This window comes from Fusarium tjaetaba, assembly GCF_013396195.1.
Source record: "Fusarium tjaetaba strain NRRL 66243 chromosome Unknown NRRL66243_c0000138, whole genome shotgun sequence".
Lineage (NCBI taxonomy): Eukaryota > Fungi > Ascomycota > Sordariomycetes > Hypocreales > Nectriaceae > Fusarium > Fusarium tjaetaba.
This window is the reverse complement of record NW_023501334.1, coordinates 31,528-44,491: the sequence shown is the minus strand read 5'-3', so window position 1 is coordinate 44,491 and position 12,964 is coordinate 31,528. Positions and strand designations below refer to the sequence as shown.

The following is a 12,964-nucleotide window of genomic DNA, read 5'->3' as shown; positions in this document are numbered from 1 at the left end:
ATATAGACCGATGAGAATGGCGATTGTTTCCGTCGTCTTGATCGCGCAGACCTTCTCTTTTTAACTCCCCCTCGCAATCATCTCCACTACCGAGATAGGGAAGTGAAGCCTACAACGACAGCGCTGAACTCCACTAACTAACTACCCCGCATCTCCATCGACCTGCTCACACTGGGCAAAGAATTACATCTCAAGCGACACCTCATATAATGACTCAAAGATAAGATAATGTCTATCAATTATCTCATTAAAGACTAGCTTCCATTCACTTTCGAGTCTCTGCCTCTTCAGCCACAGCTCGCGGAATCTCTTCATCGAGCCCCGTCTCCTTCGGCTTCCAGCCCAAGACTTTAGTGGCGCGACGGGGTTTGCTTCGGGCATTGCTGCCGAAGAATACTGAGCCAGCCGGGAGTGCAGTGTCGACCTCTGGCTTATACAGTTCTTCGACTTCAAGTGTGTCAATTAGTCCCTGGTCCTTTGCTGCTTTGGCGACTCGATCCGAAATATCGGCCCATGTCTAAATTGTTAGCTTTGCCAAATGGTGATGGGACGGGACTTGACTTACCAGCTCGCCAACACCAGGAAGATAAATCCCCTTCTCACCCCAGACATTCTCATCTTCACTTCCCTCCGCACCCTTCTCAGCTAAAAGTGTAAATAATCTCGCGAGGTCAGCGACGTGGACATTTGTCCAGGCTGCTAGACCGCGACCCGCTCTGACGGCATGACCGCGCTCAATCGCGACTTTTGAGAGTGCGGGGATTTGGACGCTGCGCTGCTTAACAGGACCTTGACCTTTGCCGTAGATAATGGGAGGGAGAACGAGAGCTGTCTTGATAGAAGGTGTTTCTTTTGCGATTTTGAGAATGTAGTTGTCTACCACGCGAGAGTCGTGGCTGCGGATGAGATCAAGAATGGAAGAGACGCCATCGAGGTCATCCCAGACTTGGTTGGAGGGTTCACCTGGTTTGAAGGACGGTGAAGACAAGTCCTTGACGGGCAATAAACTCGCACCAGAAATTTGAATCAAATAACCTATTCATCGTCAACACAATCCCTCTCACTCAATTCATCTTGTCTTACCATTTCCCCTCTTCGCCAATCCCCGATGAATCGCCTGCAACGACCCAATATGCTTATTCGACGCAACATCTAAGTTACCCCGCCGTCAGCAACACCACACCACCAAAACATCATGAAACATCACTACTGACTCAGTACAACCAAAGCTTGTGAAGCCTCCTGTTCCACGAGTGTACTATCATCTAGGTCACCCACCACAGTGCGCACTCTCGGATACGCCTTTGCGATGGTCTCAGCTGCGTTGGCGTCGCGCACGAGCGTGGCGATGGTGTACTCGGGATGGGCTTGTGTGAGCTCGTGCAGGAGCTGGCCGCCTACGTAGCCCGATGCGCCGGTGCTGCGAGGGTTAGTAAGCGGAAGGTGAATAGGTTTGGGGTATTACAGAAAGATTGAGGTCATTTTGTGTGTGTTTACTTGGTGTTGGGAGTGCTGTGTTGTGCTGGAGAGGTGCTGCGGCTATGGAGATGGGGTTTTATGGGTGTACGCTGTGTCACGAATATTATTAAGCTGTGCATCACTAAAATTACGACACTGCGGCGATAATGGCGCGTGAATTACTGGATTTTATTTGCATGCGCATCCATTTATCAGCCACTTGAATAATGATGTTATAAATGCGATCAAATGCAGTTGTCGCGGAGACTTGCCTTTTTAGTGTCTCCCGCCCCAGATGAGGAATGCCACATCGCAAAGTGGAGACAGCCGTATCACCAACTACTAGCTGAACGAGAAGCAAAAGGATTGTGAATGGACCTTGTGAGCTCTAGAGGAACAGATTGATGAACGTGGATTCGAACGCACGACCTGCAAAAACGAAGAGTGGCGCAGGGAGGAGACTTTTAGGATTTTAGGTTCGGAGTTTAGAGAGTTATAGGTTATAGGTAGATACCACTGCACCACTCTTCGCCGATGATATACATAGTGCTTTTGGAACATAAGGGTAGGATGTAGAGTCAATATGATGGAATATAAAGGGTATTCCTTTAGAGGTATCACCACTAATTACATCCTCAGCACAGAGGGTTGGATCTCCCATATGTGCTTACTGTTCGGAGACATGAGCACGAGCAGATTGCTTGAGGTAAGCTCATTTCGTCCGCTTATGCTGACCCTGAAAAGAAAGGTCACCTAGAGAATCAGTATACATTTTGGTGCGAGGGGTAAACCTGTAGGCTGTATTTATACTGCTTGGTTAAGGCAGCAATTACGCCACTGAGGCAAATAAACCTTCTCTGATTTTGACCTCTGTGATGCTGGCCTACTATGGGGGCCTCATTGTTTAAGCCTCTGTTTGAAAAGCCAAAGGCTTCATAGCCTTGTACAAGGCTGACGACAAGGGGAAAAAAATACATAATGGTCATCGTTTGCATTCTGGCGGTTCTTGATCACTTTGCTAGCCGTCCGTAGTGTCCTTGGCTAATTCTGTGCAAGATTCCAAGTGCATTGCTTCATCTTGCATGAAGGGCTTATGTATTCTTCGCTTATAGCATACCTCTTGTCTGAATGCTGCAAGACTGACTGCATGCATTCAGCGTTTGAGTGGCCTTGTTGGGAAGTACGAAGAACATATGCTTCATCGAGGGCAGATACTGACAGGCTACATACCCGCAAGTGGACACGACGTAAAGAGGCGTTTGTTCTATAGTTTGAGGTCCATCACCAAGGGGTTTGAGGCTGTGACTCGAAATGTTGCCGTCGTATCTTTATTGGTAGCAGAGCCTAAATCTTCTGTCAAACGGCACGGAAGCAAGGAATAAAAGCAGCTGAAATTAGAACTAGAGAACATTCTGGTACGACCAGAGAGTCGATTCTTATATACGTTAATGAACCGGTCGCCCAGTTCACCGACATTGACTATTCAGTGTTTGACCGAGGCCCAGAGGTCAAGCGTATGTGAACGGAAACAATGAGCTCTTTGGGAGTCTTGGCTTGGTGCTTAAACAAGAGTTTAATGAGGTTTTGCAGAACCATTACATTGAGTATCAGAAGACATTCTTTCCTGGTTCGGCGCTACTAAGTAAGGCTCGCTCTAGACGCCGAGATCCCGATCTTTGTTCGGCCATGCCTATGGAACTGTACTTATTAGTCATCGTGAAAGCTTCTGAAGTAGAAGTATATACTCTAACTAAGACTATGATGTCCTCCTCACTTGTGTTGGCAGCCTGAAACCTAACCTCATAGGCAGCACTCAACTATCCTACAATACTGCTCTGGAACTCTATCTACAAGTGTAGTCCGGTATTATGGTTAGCAATGAATAGCTTGGATTGCTTGTCAAAAATAGATAGATTAATACTCTAGTGTTGATACCAGTAGTTCTCCCTGTTGCTTTGCTAGTGTCAATATTTGCCCGAGAGCTTGATCTTGGTGGCTTCTCCCATTTCAGACCGAGGGAATGACTGATCATACTCCTCTCTTACAGCACGCATACTTACTTATAGTATTGAGTGAAAGTAACCGTGTAAAGAAATTGAGCTGCTGATATAACTACCCGTCATCGCCTTGCACTCCGGCACGTCAACATAGCATCTGCCCTCCAAAGTATCACGGTTATCAGAAATGACTAATGATCAGCCATTCAAAGACGAGGGACTGCCCTTAGACTATCTTATCCCACAAAGGTATAAGCCCGAGAAGACTTCAGGCTCTCCAAATGCCATAATCCAGAACCTTGACTGGCTCAAGCTAACCCCCTAACGTCCCTCGCCACGGCCACTCCGATAAGCGGGCTACCCCACCCCGCGGAAACATTCCCATTTCGCCCTCTCACCAACAACACAATAACACAACCTTCCCCCGGGATCAATCTCCCTCGCGAGAAGAAGCAATCAACCCAAATCGTCTCATTTCATCTCATCTTGATTCTCCACTTTCCTATCCAAGATGCCCAAAAAGGTCGAGCGAACACGCACCTTCACAGGCTGTCGGACATGTCGCTCGCGCCACGCAAAATGCGACGAGGCTCAGCCTGGATGTGGGACTTGTAAACGACTGGGGCTTGCGTGTGGAGGTTATGGAGCACGGCTGTTTTGGATCAGGGATGATGCTGTTCGCCCGGAGCTGCAGCAGAGTCATCGAGGCTCGGAGTATCGGTATCCACTATTCTCCGGTAAGTGCTCCAGTCTGTGTTGGGGACTATGACTGATGAATGTAGAGAGCGAGAGACGGTTGATGAGTGATGAGTTGAAGGGTAGTTTGGGAAAACGAACGGCGTTGGCGTTGTTGGCGGATATTGATTCTGCGTGTGAGAAGAGTGATGTTGGAGATGCGTTGATGAAAGGTCCTTTTGGGGTCTTTCAGTCTGTGGAGGGGGAGTTGACGCTGGATACGATTGAGTGCTCTCCTGATACTAACACTGATAACACATCGACGAGCATGTATGCTGAGACTGATGGGTTCATTGAAGAGATACAGCGAACAGACTGGCCGGATCAGCTACCCGAAGATGACCTGGATATCTTTACAGCTTCATTGGATCCGAGCTTTAACATCAACTCTGAAGAACTGACAGCGGGCGATCAGATGAATATTAATGATTCTATGGCAAACTTCTTTGTCGATGATCCAATGGGCGCTGAAGGCCTCGCACTCTTCAGCCCAGGCTTCATATCCCAAGTCATGGGCAACGACACCACCGCTCAAGAAGAAAGTATCGATCCCAATCTCCAAGCCTCAATGAACGAAGTAGTCCCCTACCCAAGAAACATAACAACCCCCTCTGGCCTCCCCGAAGAAGCAGAGCCGTTACTGCGCCACTACAGACAACACATCGCCGGCCAACGCTCAACAATGCAAGCCAAACGCAAGTCTCCATGGGAAATAATCTTTCTTCCCTGTGCACTTGAAACATTTGCTGAGTTATCGTTATGGAACGAAGCTTCTCATACTCGCTCTTCGATATTTTATACGCTGCTAGCTCATAGTGCGTTGCAACTGCACATGTCAAAGGCGCCGAATTCTTTGGCGGCGGATTGGAAGGAGATTGGGTTGAAGAATCATGAGAGAGCACAGAGTCATCTGAGACAGGCGTTGCAGCATGAGATGTTTGGACCGAGACAGGCGAGTTATAAGGAGCTTTTGATGGCTATTCTTGCAATGGCGATGACTTCGGCAAGTTCCTTATCTCTGAATCTATGATCAAACGCTAATAGAGTCAGTTACACAACGGAGCTCGTGCGTTCCGCATCTTCCTCCTCGATGCAGAACGTCTCATTCGCCTTCGCGGTCTAGCGAACCAAGCCCAGAATCCCTTTAAATCACGGCTTCTGCATCATATGTACACTCATCTTCGTGTAATCGCAGAGAGTATATCCCTCTGGAGTGAGCCTCTTCCGGAAAGCTCTTCAGAGATTCAAGGCCGTGAGCAGTTCCGAACATTTCGCATTACGGAAGAGGGCTTGAACATGGGTCTTGATCCCGCTCAAGAAAAGACTGATGAGCTTGGATACAATGATATTCACCTAGAAGTTCAAGGTCGCTGGACCCAAACTCTTTACCCTGTCATTTACGGTATTCCGGAATCTCTCATGACACTCCTGTCACAAACAGTATCGTTGTCCAATGAGAAGAACCGTCTAGAGACTGTTGCACGCTGCAACCCTTCAATATCAGAAGCTCTCTCAAAACACACAAAAACCCTCGAAAATAGAATCTGGGCATGGCCCTCAACCCTCGACCCCACCGAACCCGTCAAGATGCCCACAGGTGACGAAGATCTCGTCCGCCATCCTCAAGTCCGCTCCATGACACTAGCAATCCACCAAGCGTTGGTGATATACTTCTACCGAAGAGTCTACGACATGAACGCCATGATCTTGCAAGATCTTGTGCGTAAAACGCTAGAGTATCTTGAGCCGTGTTTGAGTGAGTTGATCGATGATCAGGACTTTGCGACAAGTTTGGCGTGGCCTGCTTTTGTGGCGGCTTGTGAAGCTGTTAGTCCGGATTTACAGGAGCGAGCGTTGAAGTGTTTGGGGGTTACGGATGATAAAGGGGTTTATTTTACGAATAGGCCGGCGGGGGTTGTTGTGCCGTTGATTTGGGAGAGGAGGAAGCAGTCTGGGGATTGGACTACGAGTTGGCAGAGTCTTGTGCAGGAGAGTCTAGCATAGGTATGAGATTGACACTTGATTTCGGTTCTCACATTTGTCTTCTTGAGTTCTCATAAAGTCATTTTGTCTATTTAACTATTTTAATCATTAAACTACCTAATGCAAAATATTCATTCAAGCCAGCTTGACACCAGCATCCTTCAGAAGCTGCGCAAGCTCAGCCCTCTCATCATCCTCCAGCAGAGCAAACGGCTTTCGCAGACCTCCCGTCTTCCAGCCCTGCAACTCCATACCAGTCTTGATACCAGCACCATAATGATGCGCCTCCAAAAACTTGCACACAGGGAAGATCTTGGACCATAGCTCACGTCCCTTCTTCAAATCGCCATCAACAGCGATGGCATTCCAAAGCTGCACTGAGAGTTCGGGGAGAACATTGGTAGTTCCCCAGACTGAGCCCTTGGCGCCGGCGCAGAGACCGTAGAAAGTCAGTGTGTCCCAGCCGTTGAGGGCGGTGATGTCGTTGTGATGGTGGAAGAGAAGATCTGTAAGAGCGGGTGCATTTCCAGAAGTATCCTTAAGATACTTGACTCCAACATCTGAAAGACCAGCGATTTCCGCAGGCGACAAGCTTACACCGCTCGCACTGGGGATATTGTAGTACATAATCGGCAACCCACTCTCTTTATAAATCTCCCCAAACATCTCCCTCAACTGCTTCAGATTAGGCGCGTCGTAAAACGGCGGCACAATCATAGTAGCAGCAGCCCCAACCTCAGCAGCGTGCTTAGCGAGCTCTACAACACCAGAGGTGGTGAGGTCGCCGATGCCAGCGACGACGGGGACACGGCCGGCTGCTGACTTGACGCATTGGTCGAGGACATCTTTACGTTCTTGGAGGGTGAGGGCAGTGAATTCACCAGTGCTGCCACCGGGGACTAGGCCGTGCACGCCGGCGGAGATTTGACGCTGGATGTGGGCGTCGAGGGCGGGGAGATCGACTGTGCCGTCGGGTTTGAAGGGGGTTATGAGGGCGACTAGGATGCCTGTGAGTGCTTGGGGGGCCATTGTATGTGATTTGAAGAGACACTTGAATGAGTGAGTGATATGAGATGAATGTTTACGATGAAACTCTTGATTCTTGTTTGTCTATTATATGCTTCTTCTCTTTATCTTTCTTTACCAATTGGTATACCCCGCGTTGTTCTCTATCAGTCTCAAGATGAATGGTTTCGTCAAAATAGGTAAGTTTCCACGACGTGGGCGGAGATGCTTGCCAACCGTGTTTGGTGGGGTATCAGCTGCCACATAACGCCCAATTTGTTAGATCAAAGTCAAAAGAGGGAGAGAAATGAGAGTAGGGCACTTTGTTAGTAAGATTTCTGGCCTTCCTGTTCGAGAGTTGCTAATCGGGTCCAAGCACACGGGATCGTCGCAATCGAATCTCCGTCTTACGGCCTGTGCGAAGGGAGCCTGCGCAGTGACTTGGGTGCTTTCGAGTACCATGAAAAGGAGTCACATATTTAGCAATTTAATAATAAAATATCTCACTTAGTTTTAGATGTGCAGATAAATGTGTCGACTACCAGATCAGCGTCATTCCTTGATGCGAGCTTACTGACAAGTGAGCAGCTGCAACAGTACAGTGAATGGAACAGGACATCAGAATCGAAGGCCAGTACTTTTCATCTAATAAGCAATAAATAGGCTTCGGGTTGTCGGAGGGCAGACTTCGATGTGATTGGACCACGGGGGTTGTGTCACTCATGTCTTGATCGAGCTGTTACTAAATCTGGACCAAGTAGACGCATATCTGCTGTTATCGGCTTGTAGTTCTTTCTGTAGAAATTGTAGTTATTTTGCATATTTACATCTTATCTCCCTGGACACCAAGTAGCGTTGGTTTCGCATGGTGCTAAAGACGGGCTAGGAGCTGACCAGTCAGTATCCTTGCTACCCAACAGCCACATAAGTCCTCGAAGGCCGTAGCATTAAATATTTATACATATAGAACTTAGCTTGAGATATTTGACCTTTCAAAGGTTACTTACCATGCTACACGAGACAATTGAGTCCTCTCTAATCATTTCTACGAAACTATACATAGCCCTCGAGCTTGAGCCAAGCGCTCGAACTTGTTTCGAAGACGCTTATTGTGAGCATAGCTTGCCGACCTTGGCCTATACCTTAGTGACAGCGATACTGCCGGAGGCAGGTCCAAGCTTTCCGAGGTTTTGGGGTCTACTTGGAAAGACTACAATGCCCCTCGATCCTTTGAGGCCTCTATCTACAGGAAATCAGCGGTAGTTGAGCCTGTACTAGTGACATCTGACTGGTGGCAAATTCGCCCTACAGCAATCAGGACGGACCTCTTATTCAACATCAGAAGACTGAGATCATAGCTCTTTTGCTAAGGCATATAATATGGTCAGAGATTGTGTATTTACTGCTCCGGAAGTCTCATAATCTACAATAGTGGTCATCAGCTTGCTTGCTAAATCCAGACCGGGTAGGTAAGTATTAGCGCTCAAGGCAAACTCCTGCATGTAGACTCTATCAAAATACAACACTACCACCAGCTTTCATCCGAGACTAATGCAGCATCCTCCATCAACCTGTGTCTAACATGTTGATTCCGACATCAACTGATAATCACTGGCCGACCTGAGCAGCAAGAGTCTTAGTGGCTGGGTAACTATCGGGGAGCACTCCGGCATCGGATCTGGGGTCCGAATTAAGGTTGACCGTTGCATGACACGGCCCAGCTTCAAGAGCCCCATCTCTTCTCTACTACCGACGATTGCCGACATCTCCAACCTCCCTGTATGTCAATATCCACTTCATAAAGTTAATAAATACACCACTCATGGTTCAAAGATCAATGCTGAACTCTGGTCTTCATAAGCCGACAAGAACCAAAGTATCATCCAAAGAGGACCCCAGCTGCATGAAACATCCCTGACGTCGGCCCAACTTTCTCCAACTCAAGTGGCGACTCTGCGTTGAAAACTTTAGAGTTCGGACTAACTGTACAGCACAGCTGCACCGTGTCCTGTCCCTCGTCAGCTAGTTACCGCCACCCGACAGGCTAGTATAGTAGTACCCGCAGATCCAGACGTCAGGATGGACAAAATTTGATCATCATGATTCTGGAGTCTTCCCTGAAATACCCACTTTGATGTGATGATGAAGTTGTGGATATGCGTATCGAGACTATTGATGAACTAGGGATGAAATGCGCGCAGTGGAGATGGGGAAGCGCTTAGGCTAACGGTTTTGCTGAGGATGATATCCACAAGAGATCATGGGTATTTATCCAGTGTTTTGCGGGGAATGCGATGGTCAAGCTTTTTGGTTGAAGAAATGGTTGGAAAGTGATGGCTGGTTTGATGATGAGTGGAGTCACCCAAGTTTGAGCGCGTGGGAGTATCTTGAGAGCCCAGTCGTATAGGTATAGAGTTCTGTAAGTTTGACGGATCACAGAATATGAAGTTGGAAGAAGTAACGGGAAATATCTGCTGTGAGCGAGGTCAAACTGTCACATTGCGGGAAGCGGGAGCCATAGTGTGTAAATATGATGGTAGATTTATACCCCAATCTCTAATGTATGAATATGTTTTCTCTACTCTAAATCCAATGGTATACAATGCATAATGCTAAAAGAAAACAACGCTGCGCTTAAGTGGAATTCGAGTTATCGGCACAAGAGAAAGCAGCAGAGCCACCTGAAGCCTTGTACGAGTCGATGATGCCAACAATAGATCCGTAAGTACCACCGATCATAAGGAAGGTACCCGAGACAATAACAAAGATGCTGAAAGCAACCATAAGGTACCACTTCATATTAGGATCACGCTTGCCCTTGGCCCAGTTGTCATATAGCCACATGAAGCCATACAGCTGGAAGGACATGAGCGTACCGAGCAAGGCACCAACGAGGGAGACGAGACCACCGAAGACGGGAATGCCAGAGGCGATCAGGTAGGCGATGATGGTGGTGATGATGGTGCAAGCCAGCCAAGTTCCCCAGTGGACGGCGCTGTTGGAAGATAGATGCTTTGTTCCGCGGAGGAGGCGGACGAAGACGTACTTGGCGGCGAAGTGAATGACGAGGACGGTTGTTGCGAGAAGGCCGGGGAGGGAGATGCCGTAGGCGACGCGCTTGATGAGATGGCCGGCGGAACCGAGGGCGGGCGAGGCGACGTATGAGCCGCAATAGAGGTAGACGACGCAGCCGATGACGATGTAAGTGATGGTGACACCAGCTTGGCAGATGAGGAGAGATCGAGTGTAATGCTCAGGGCGCTTCATCTCAGCAGCAATGGCACTTTGAAAGTTAGCTTATTGAATCACGTATCACAGCTGAGGTAAACTTACAAGAAGCCAGGAGTTCCAGCATAGGCAAAGATGAGAGAAGAGATGGAAGAGATGGCCTCAGTGAAGCTGGGGTTTCCAACAACCTTCCAGTCAGACTTCCAGTGGCCCTCTTGGGGAGCAGCTGCAGGACGATCTTGAACACCAACTGCGATGGTGACGGTGAAAATAGCAGTCATGATGCAAACGAGGCCGACCCAGGCTAGCATGCTGATGCGGCCGAGGGTGCGAACACTGGCCAGCAGGAATCCGCAAATAGCAGCAACAGCGACGAAGACAGCAGTGCAAGTACCGTGAAGAGAGACGGCATTGAGACCAATTGAGATACCGAGCATACCAGAGCCCGCAACAAAGATCCAGACTGACTTGTTAGCTGCTGTTGTCAAGGTATAGACCGGAGTACGTACAGAGGCAGAAAGCGATACCGAAGATCTCACGTCCAACTCGACCAAAGATCAAAAAGCCTGCATCGTCGATACCGTAGATTTGAGGATGGTTGCGCTTGAAAACACCAATCATGTAATCGGACCATGTTGTGATGCCGGCGATGACGATGAGGCAGATGATGCCGGGGAGGATACCGAGGACGTCGAAGACAGCTGGGATGGACAGAACACCGAGACCGACCTGGGTCTTCATCATAAGAGCGACGGTGCCGATCCAGCCGACCTAGAGATGTTAGCTGACTTGAATATACTGAGGTTGTTGTTGTGAATGACGTACAGCGCGGTAGTTGGGACCTTCATCGGTGATATCACCAAAGACATCATCGTGAACTTGTGCTTCACCAGCGATGGAAGGGGTGTTGTTCAAAGCAGGCTGATCATTCTCAAGATCGTGCTTGAGGTCCTTCTCAGCAGGACTAGAGTAATGCGACATGATTGTTGAAGGAGCAAAGTGAATTGACCAACAAACAAAACAACTCAAAAGACTGAGAGTGCAGGAGTAGAGAGGCGAAGAAGGAAGAGAGAGTGGAATGTGGAGGAGATGAAGCAGAAAGTCTGGGGATTGTGGACACAACTTATACAAGCTCAGACAAGTTTGAAGTCGATCCTATACAGTAGCTGAACAAGTCAGGTTGGGTGCTTTGCCCCCCTAGTAGATCCCCGTGGTGGTTTACCCAAGAGAGGTTAGTCCGTGATACAAAACCTGGCATGCAAACTCGGTGTTGGCGAGGCTTATTATCTGGGTGTGTGGAGTAAGTCAGTCTCCCCTCAGACATTCTACTTTGTGTCTCTTGGCTACTCCATGTCCCCATGGGGTTCCCCGTACAAAACTCGCGGAGAAAGAGGGTCTCAATACGATTGACGAGTCCAGAACAGAATTGTCTAGACTCTTGGTCAAGAATTATCATCTCGTAAAAGAAAACAGGCAGAGGTCAGGCTATGACGTTGAAAGTTCCACTGGGAATAGCGAGTCGCGGTGCCTTGCTCCCCATAAACCCAAGGGATACAGTGTTATTGGCTGAGGAGTCAGTTTTTATTACCCCATTGCTCCGCAGTCGGGAGCTGCTCCGGTCTCCAAAATATCCACAACCCCAATTTTTCACTCTCCCAGAAGCATCAGACACGAGAGCTTCAGTTAATTATTGTGGAATTCGTTACCAATGTCGTGGAGTACGGAAAAGCGACCGAGTTCCACTCCGAGACCCCTTGATTAAATACCAGTGCGTTTATCATAAAATGGCCTGCTTTCCCAGGTGGTCTCATCACCTTCTCTACTGAGTACGATTGCAGCTGAATCTTTACAAAGGAAAATATTGCAAAGGATAAAAAGAAAAACAAGGCTGACGTCGGTGCAGCCGAGACAGGCAAATTTTCTCAGGCACGGCATTACTCCTCGGCACCCGGAAATAAGAGACACAGTAGACACAGTGGTAGAAAGAGGTGCGTCTCCAAATTTTACCTCTATACAGTATCCTTCTGGAACAATTCGCGCATGCAGGATGGTTGGCTGCGAACGATTGGGGAGGGGGCAGCACGTCGCAGATCACCGACCTTTCCGGGGTTCACCCTGTAAAGTCAAAGTCAAGTCAGGGGTTTGCACTTGAACCGATGGTATCCCATCGGGAAAGCCTCCGCGCTTTGTTGATGAACTGACTTTATCAGCGAGGCATTTTTTACTGATAAGTCGTATGTAACTTCAATCTGGTCAATGCATTTGGCATGAAACGTTGGAGAAGCGGAAATCATCGGTACGGCCACGTATTTGGTGGAATCTCCAATTTGCTGCACTGATGCTCAAGCAGTCAGTGAGCCTTTGAAGAGCGGAACCGTTTCCGATAAACGGTGACGGCAACTCCGTAACCAACGGATGACCTGCCGCTGCATCTCGCATATCTTGGGCTGTCATCAATTATCATCACCGTGCTCTGTATGGTAATCTCGGAAGATGACTGCAGGGTGGGTTCAGCCTAGTTCCCGATGTTAACGTTGCGTGATGTCTATATCGCTGAG

At 48.4% G+C, this 12,964-nt stretch overlaps 4 protein-coding genes across 4 annotated transcripts; 1 reads left to right on the top strand and 3 right to left on the bottom strand.

Moving 5' to 3' along the window:
- Positions 1–265: 265 nt before the first annotated feature.
- On the bottom strand, positions 266–1,482 carry FTJAE_6947 (nucleoside-diphosphate-sugar epimerase; the record flags this gene model as incomplete). The annotated part of the gene is made up of 4 exons (XM_037353612.1): positions 266–517; positions 566–1,035; positions 1,215–1,420; positions 1,466–1,482. The coding sequence occupies 4 exons, from the start codon at positions 1,480–1,482 to the stop codon at positions 266–268; spliced, it is 945 nt and encodes a 314-aa protein (XP_037205894.1).
- A 2,484-nt stretch (positions 1,483–3,966) lies between these two features.
- Positions 3,967–6,194, top strand: FTJAE_6946 (ARG81-like transcription factor; the record flags this gene model as incomplete). The annotated part of the gene is made up of 3 exons (XM_037353611.1): positions 3,967–4,192; positions 4,238–5,069; positions 5,237–6,194. The coding sequence occupies 3 exons, from the start codon at positions 3,967–3,969 to the stop codon at positions 6,192–6,194; spliced, it is 2,016 nt and encodes a 671-aa protein (XP_037205893.1).
- A 114-nt stretch (positions 6,195–6,308) lies between these two features.
- On the bottom strand, positions 6,309–7,202 carry FTJAE_6945 (dihydrodipicolinate synthase; the record flags this gene model as incomplete). Its single annotated transcript, XM_037353610.1, has 1 exon — positions 6,309–7,202. The coding sequence occupies one exon, from the start codon at positions 7,200–7,202 to the stop codon at positions 6,309–6,311; it is 894 nt and encodes a 297-aa protein (XP_037205892.1).
- Positions 7,203–9,812: 2,610 nt separating this feature from the next.
- On the bottom strand, positions 9,813–11,387 carry FTJAE_6944 (neutral amino acid permease; the record flags this gene model as incomplete). The annotated part of the gene is made up of 4 exons (XM_037353609.1): positions 9,813–10,461; positions 10,512–10,881; positions 10,946–11,177; positions 11,232–11,387. 4 exons carry the CDS (start codon positions 11,385–11,387, stop codon positions 9,813–9,815), a joined length of 1,407 nt encoding a protein of 468 aa, XP_037205891.1.
- Positions 11,388–12,964: the final 1,577 nt, after the last annotated feature.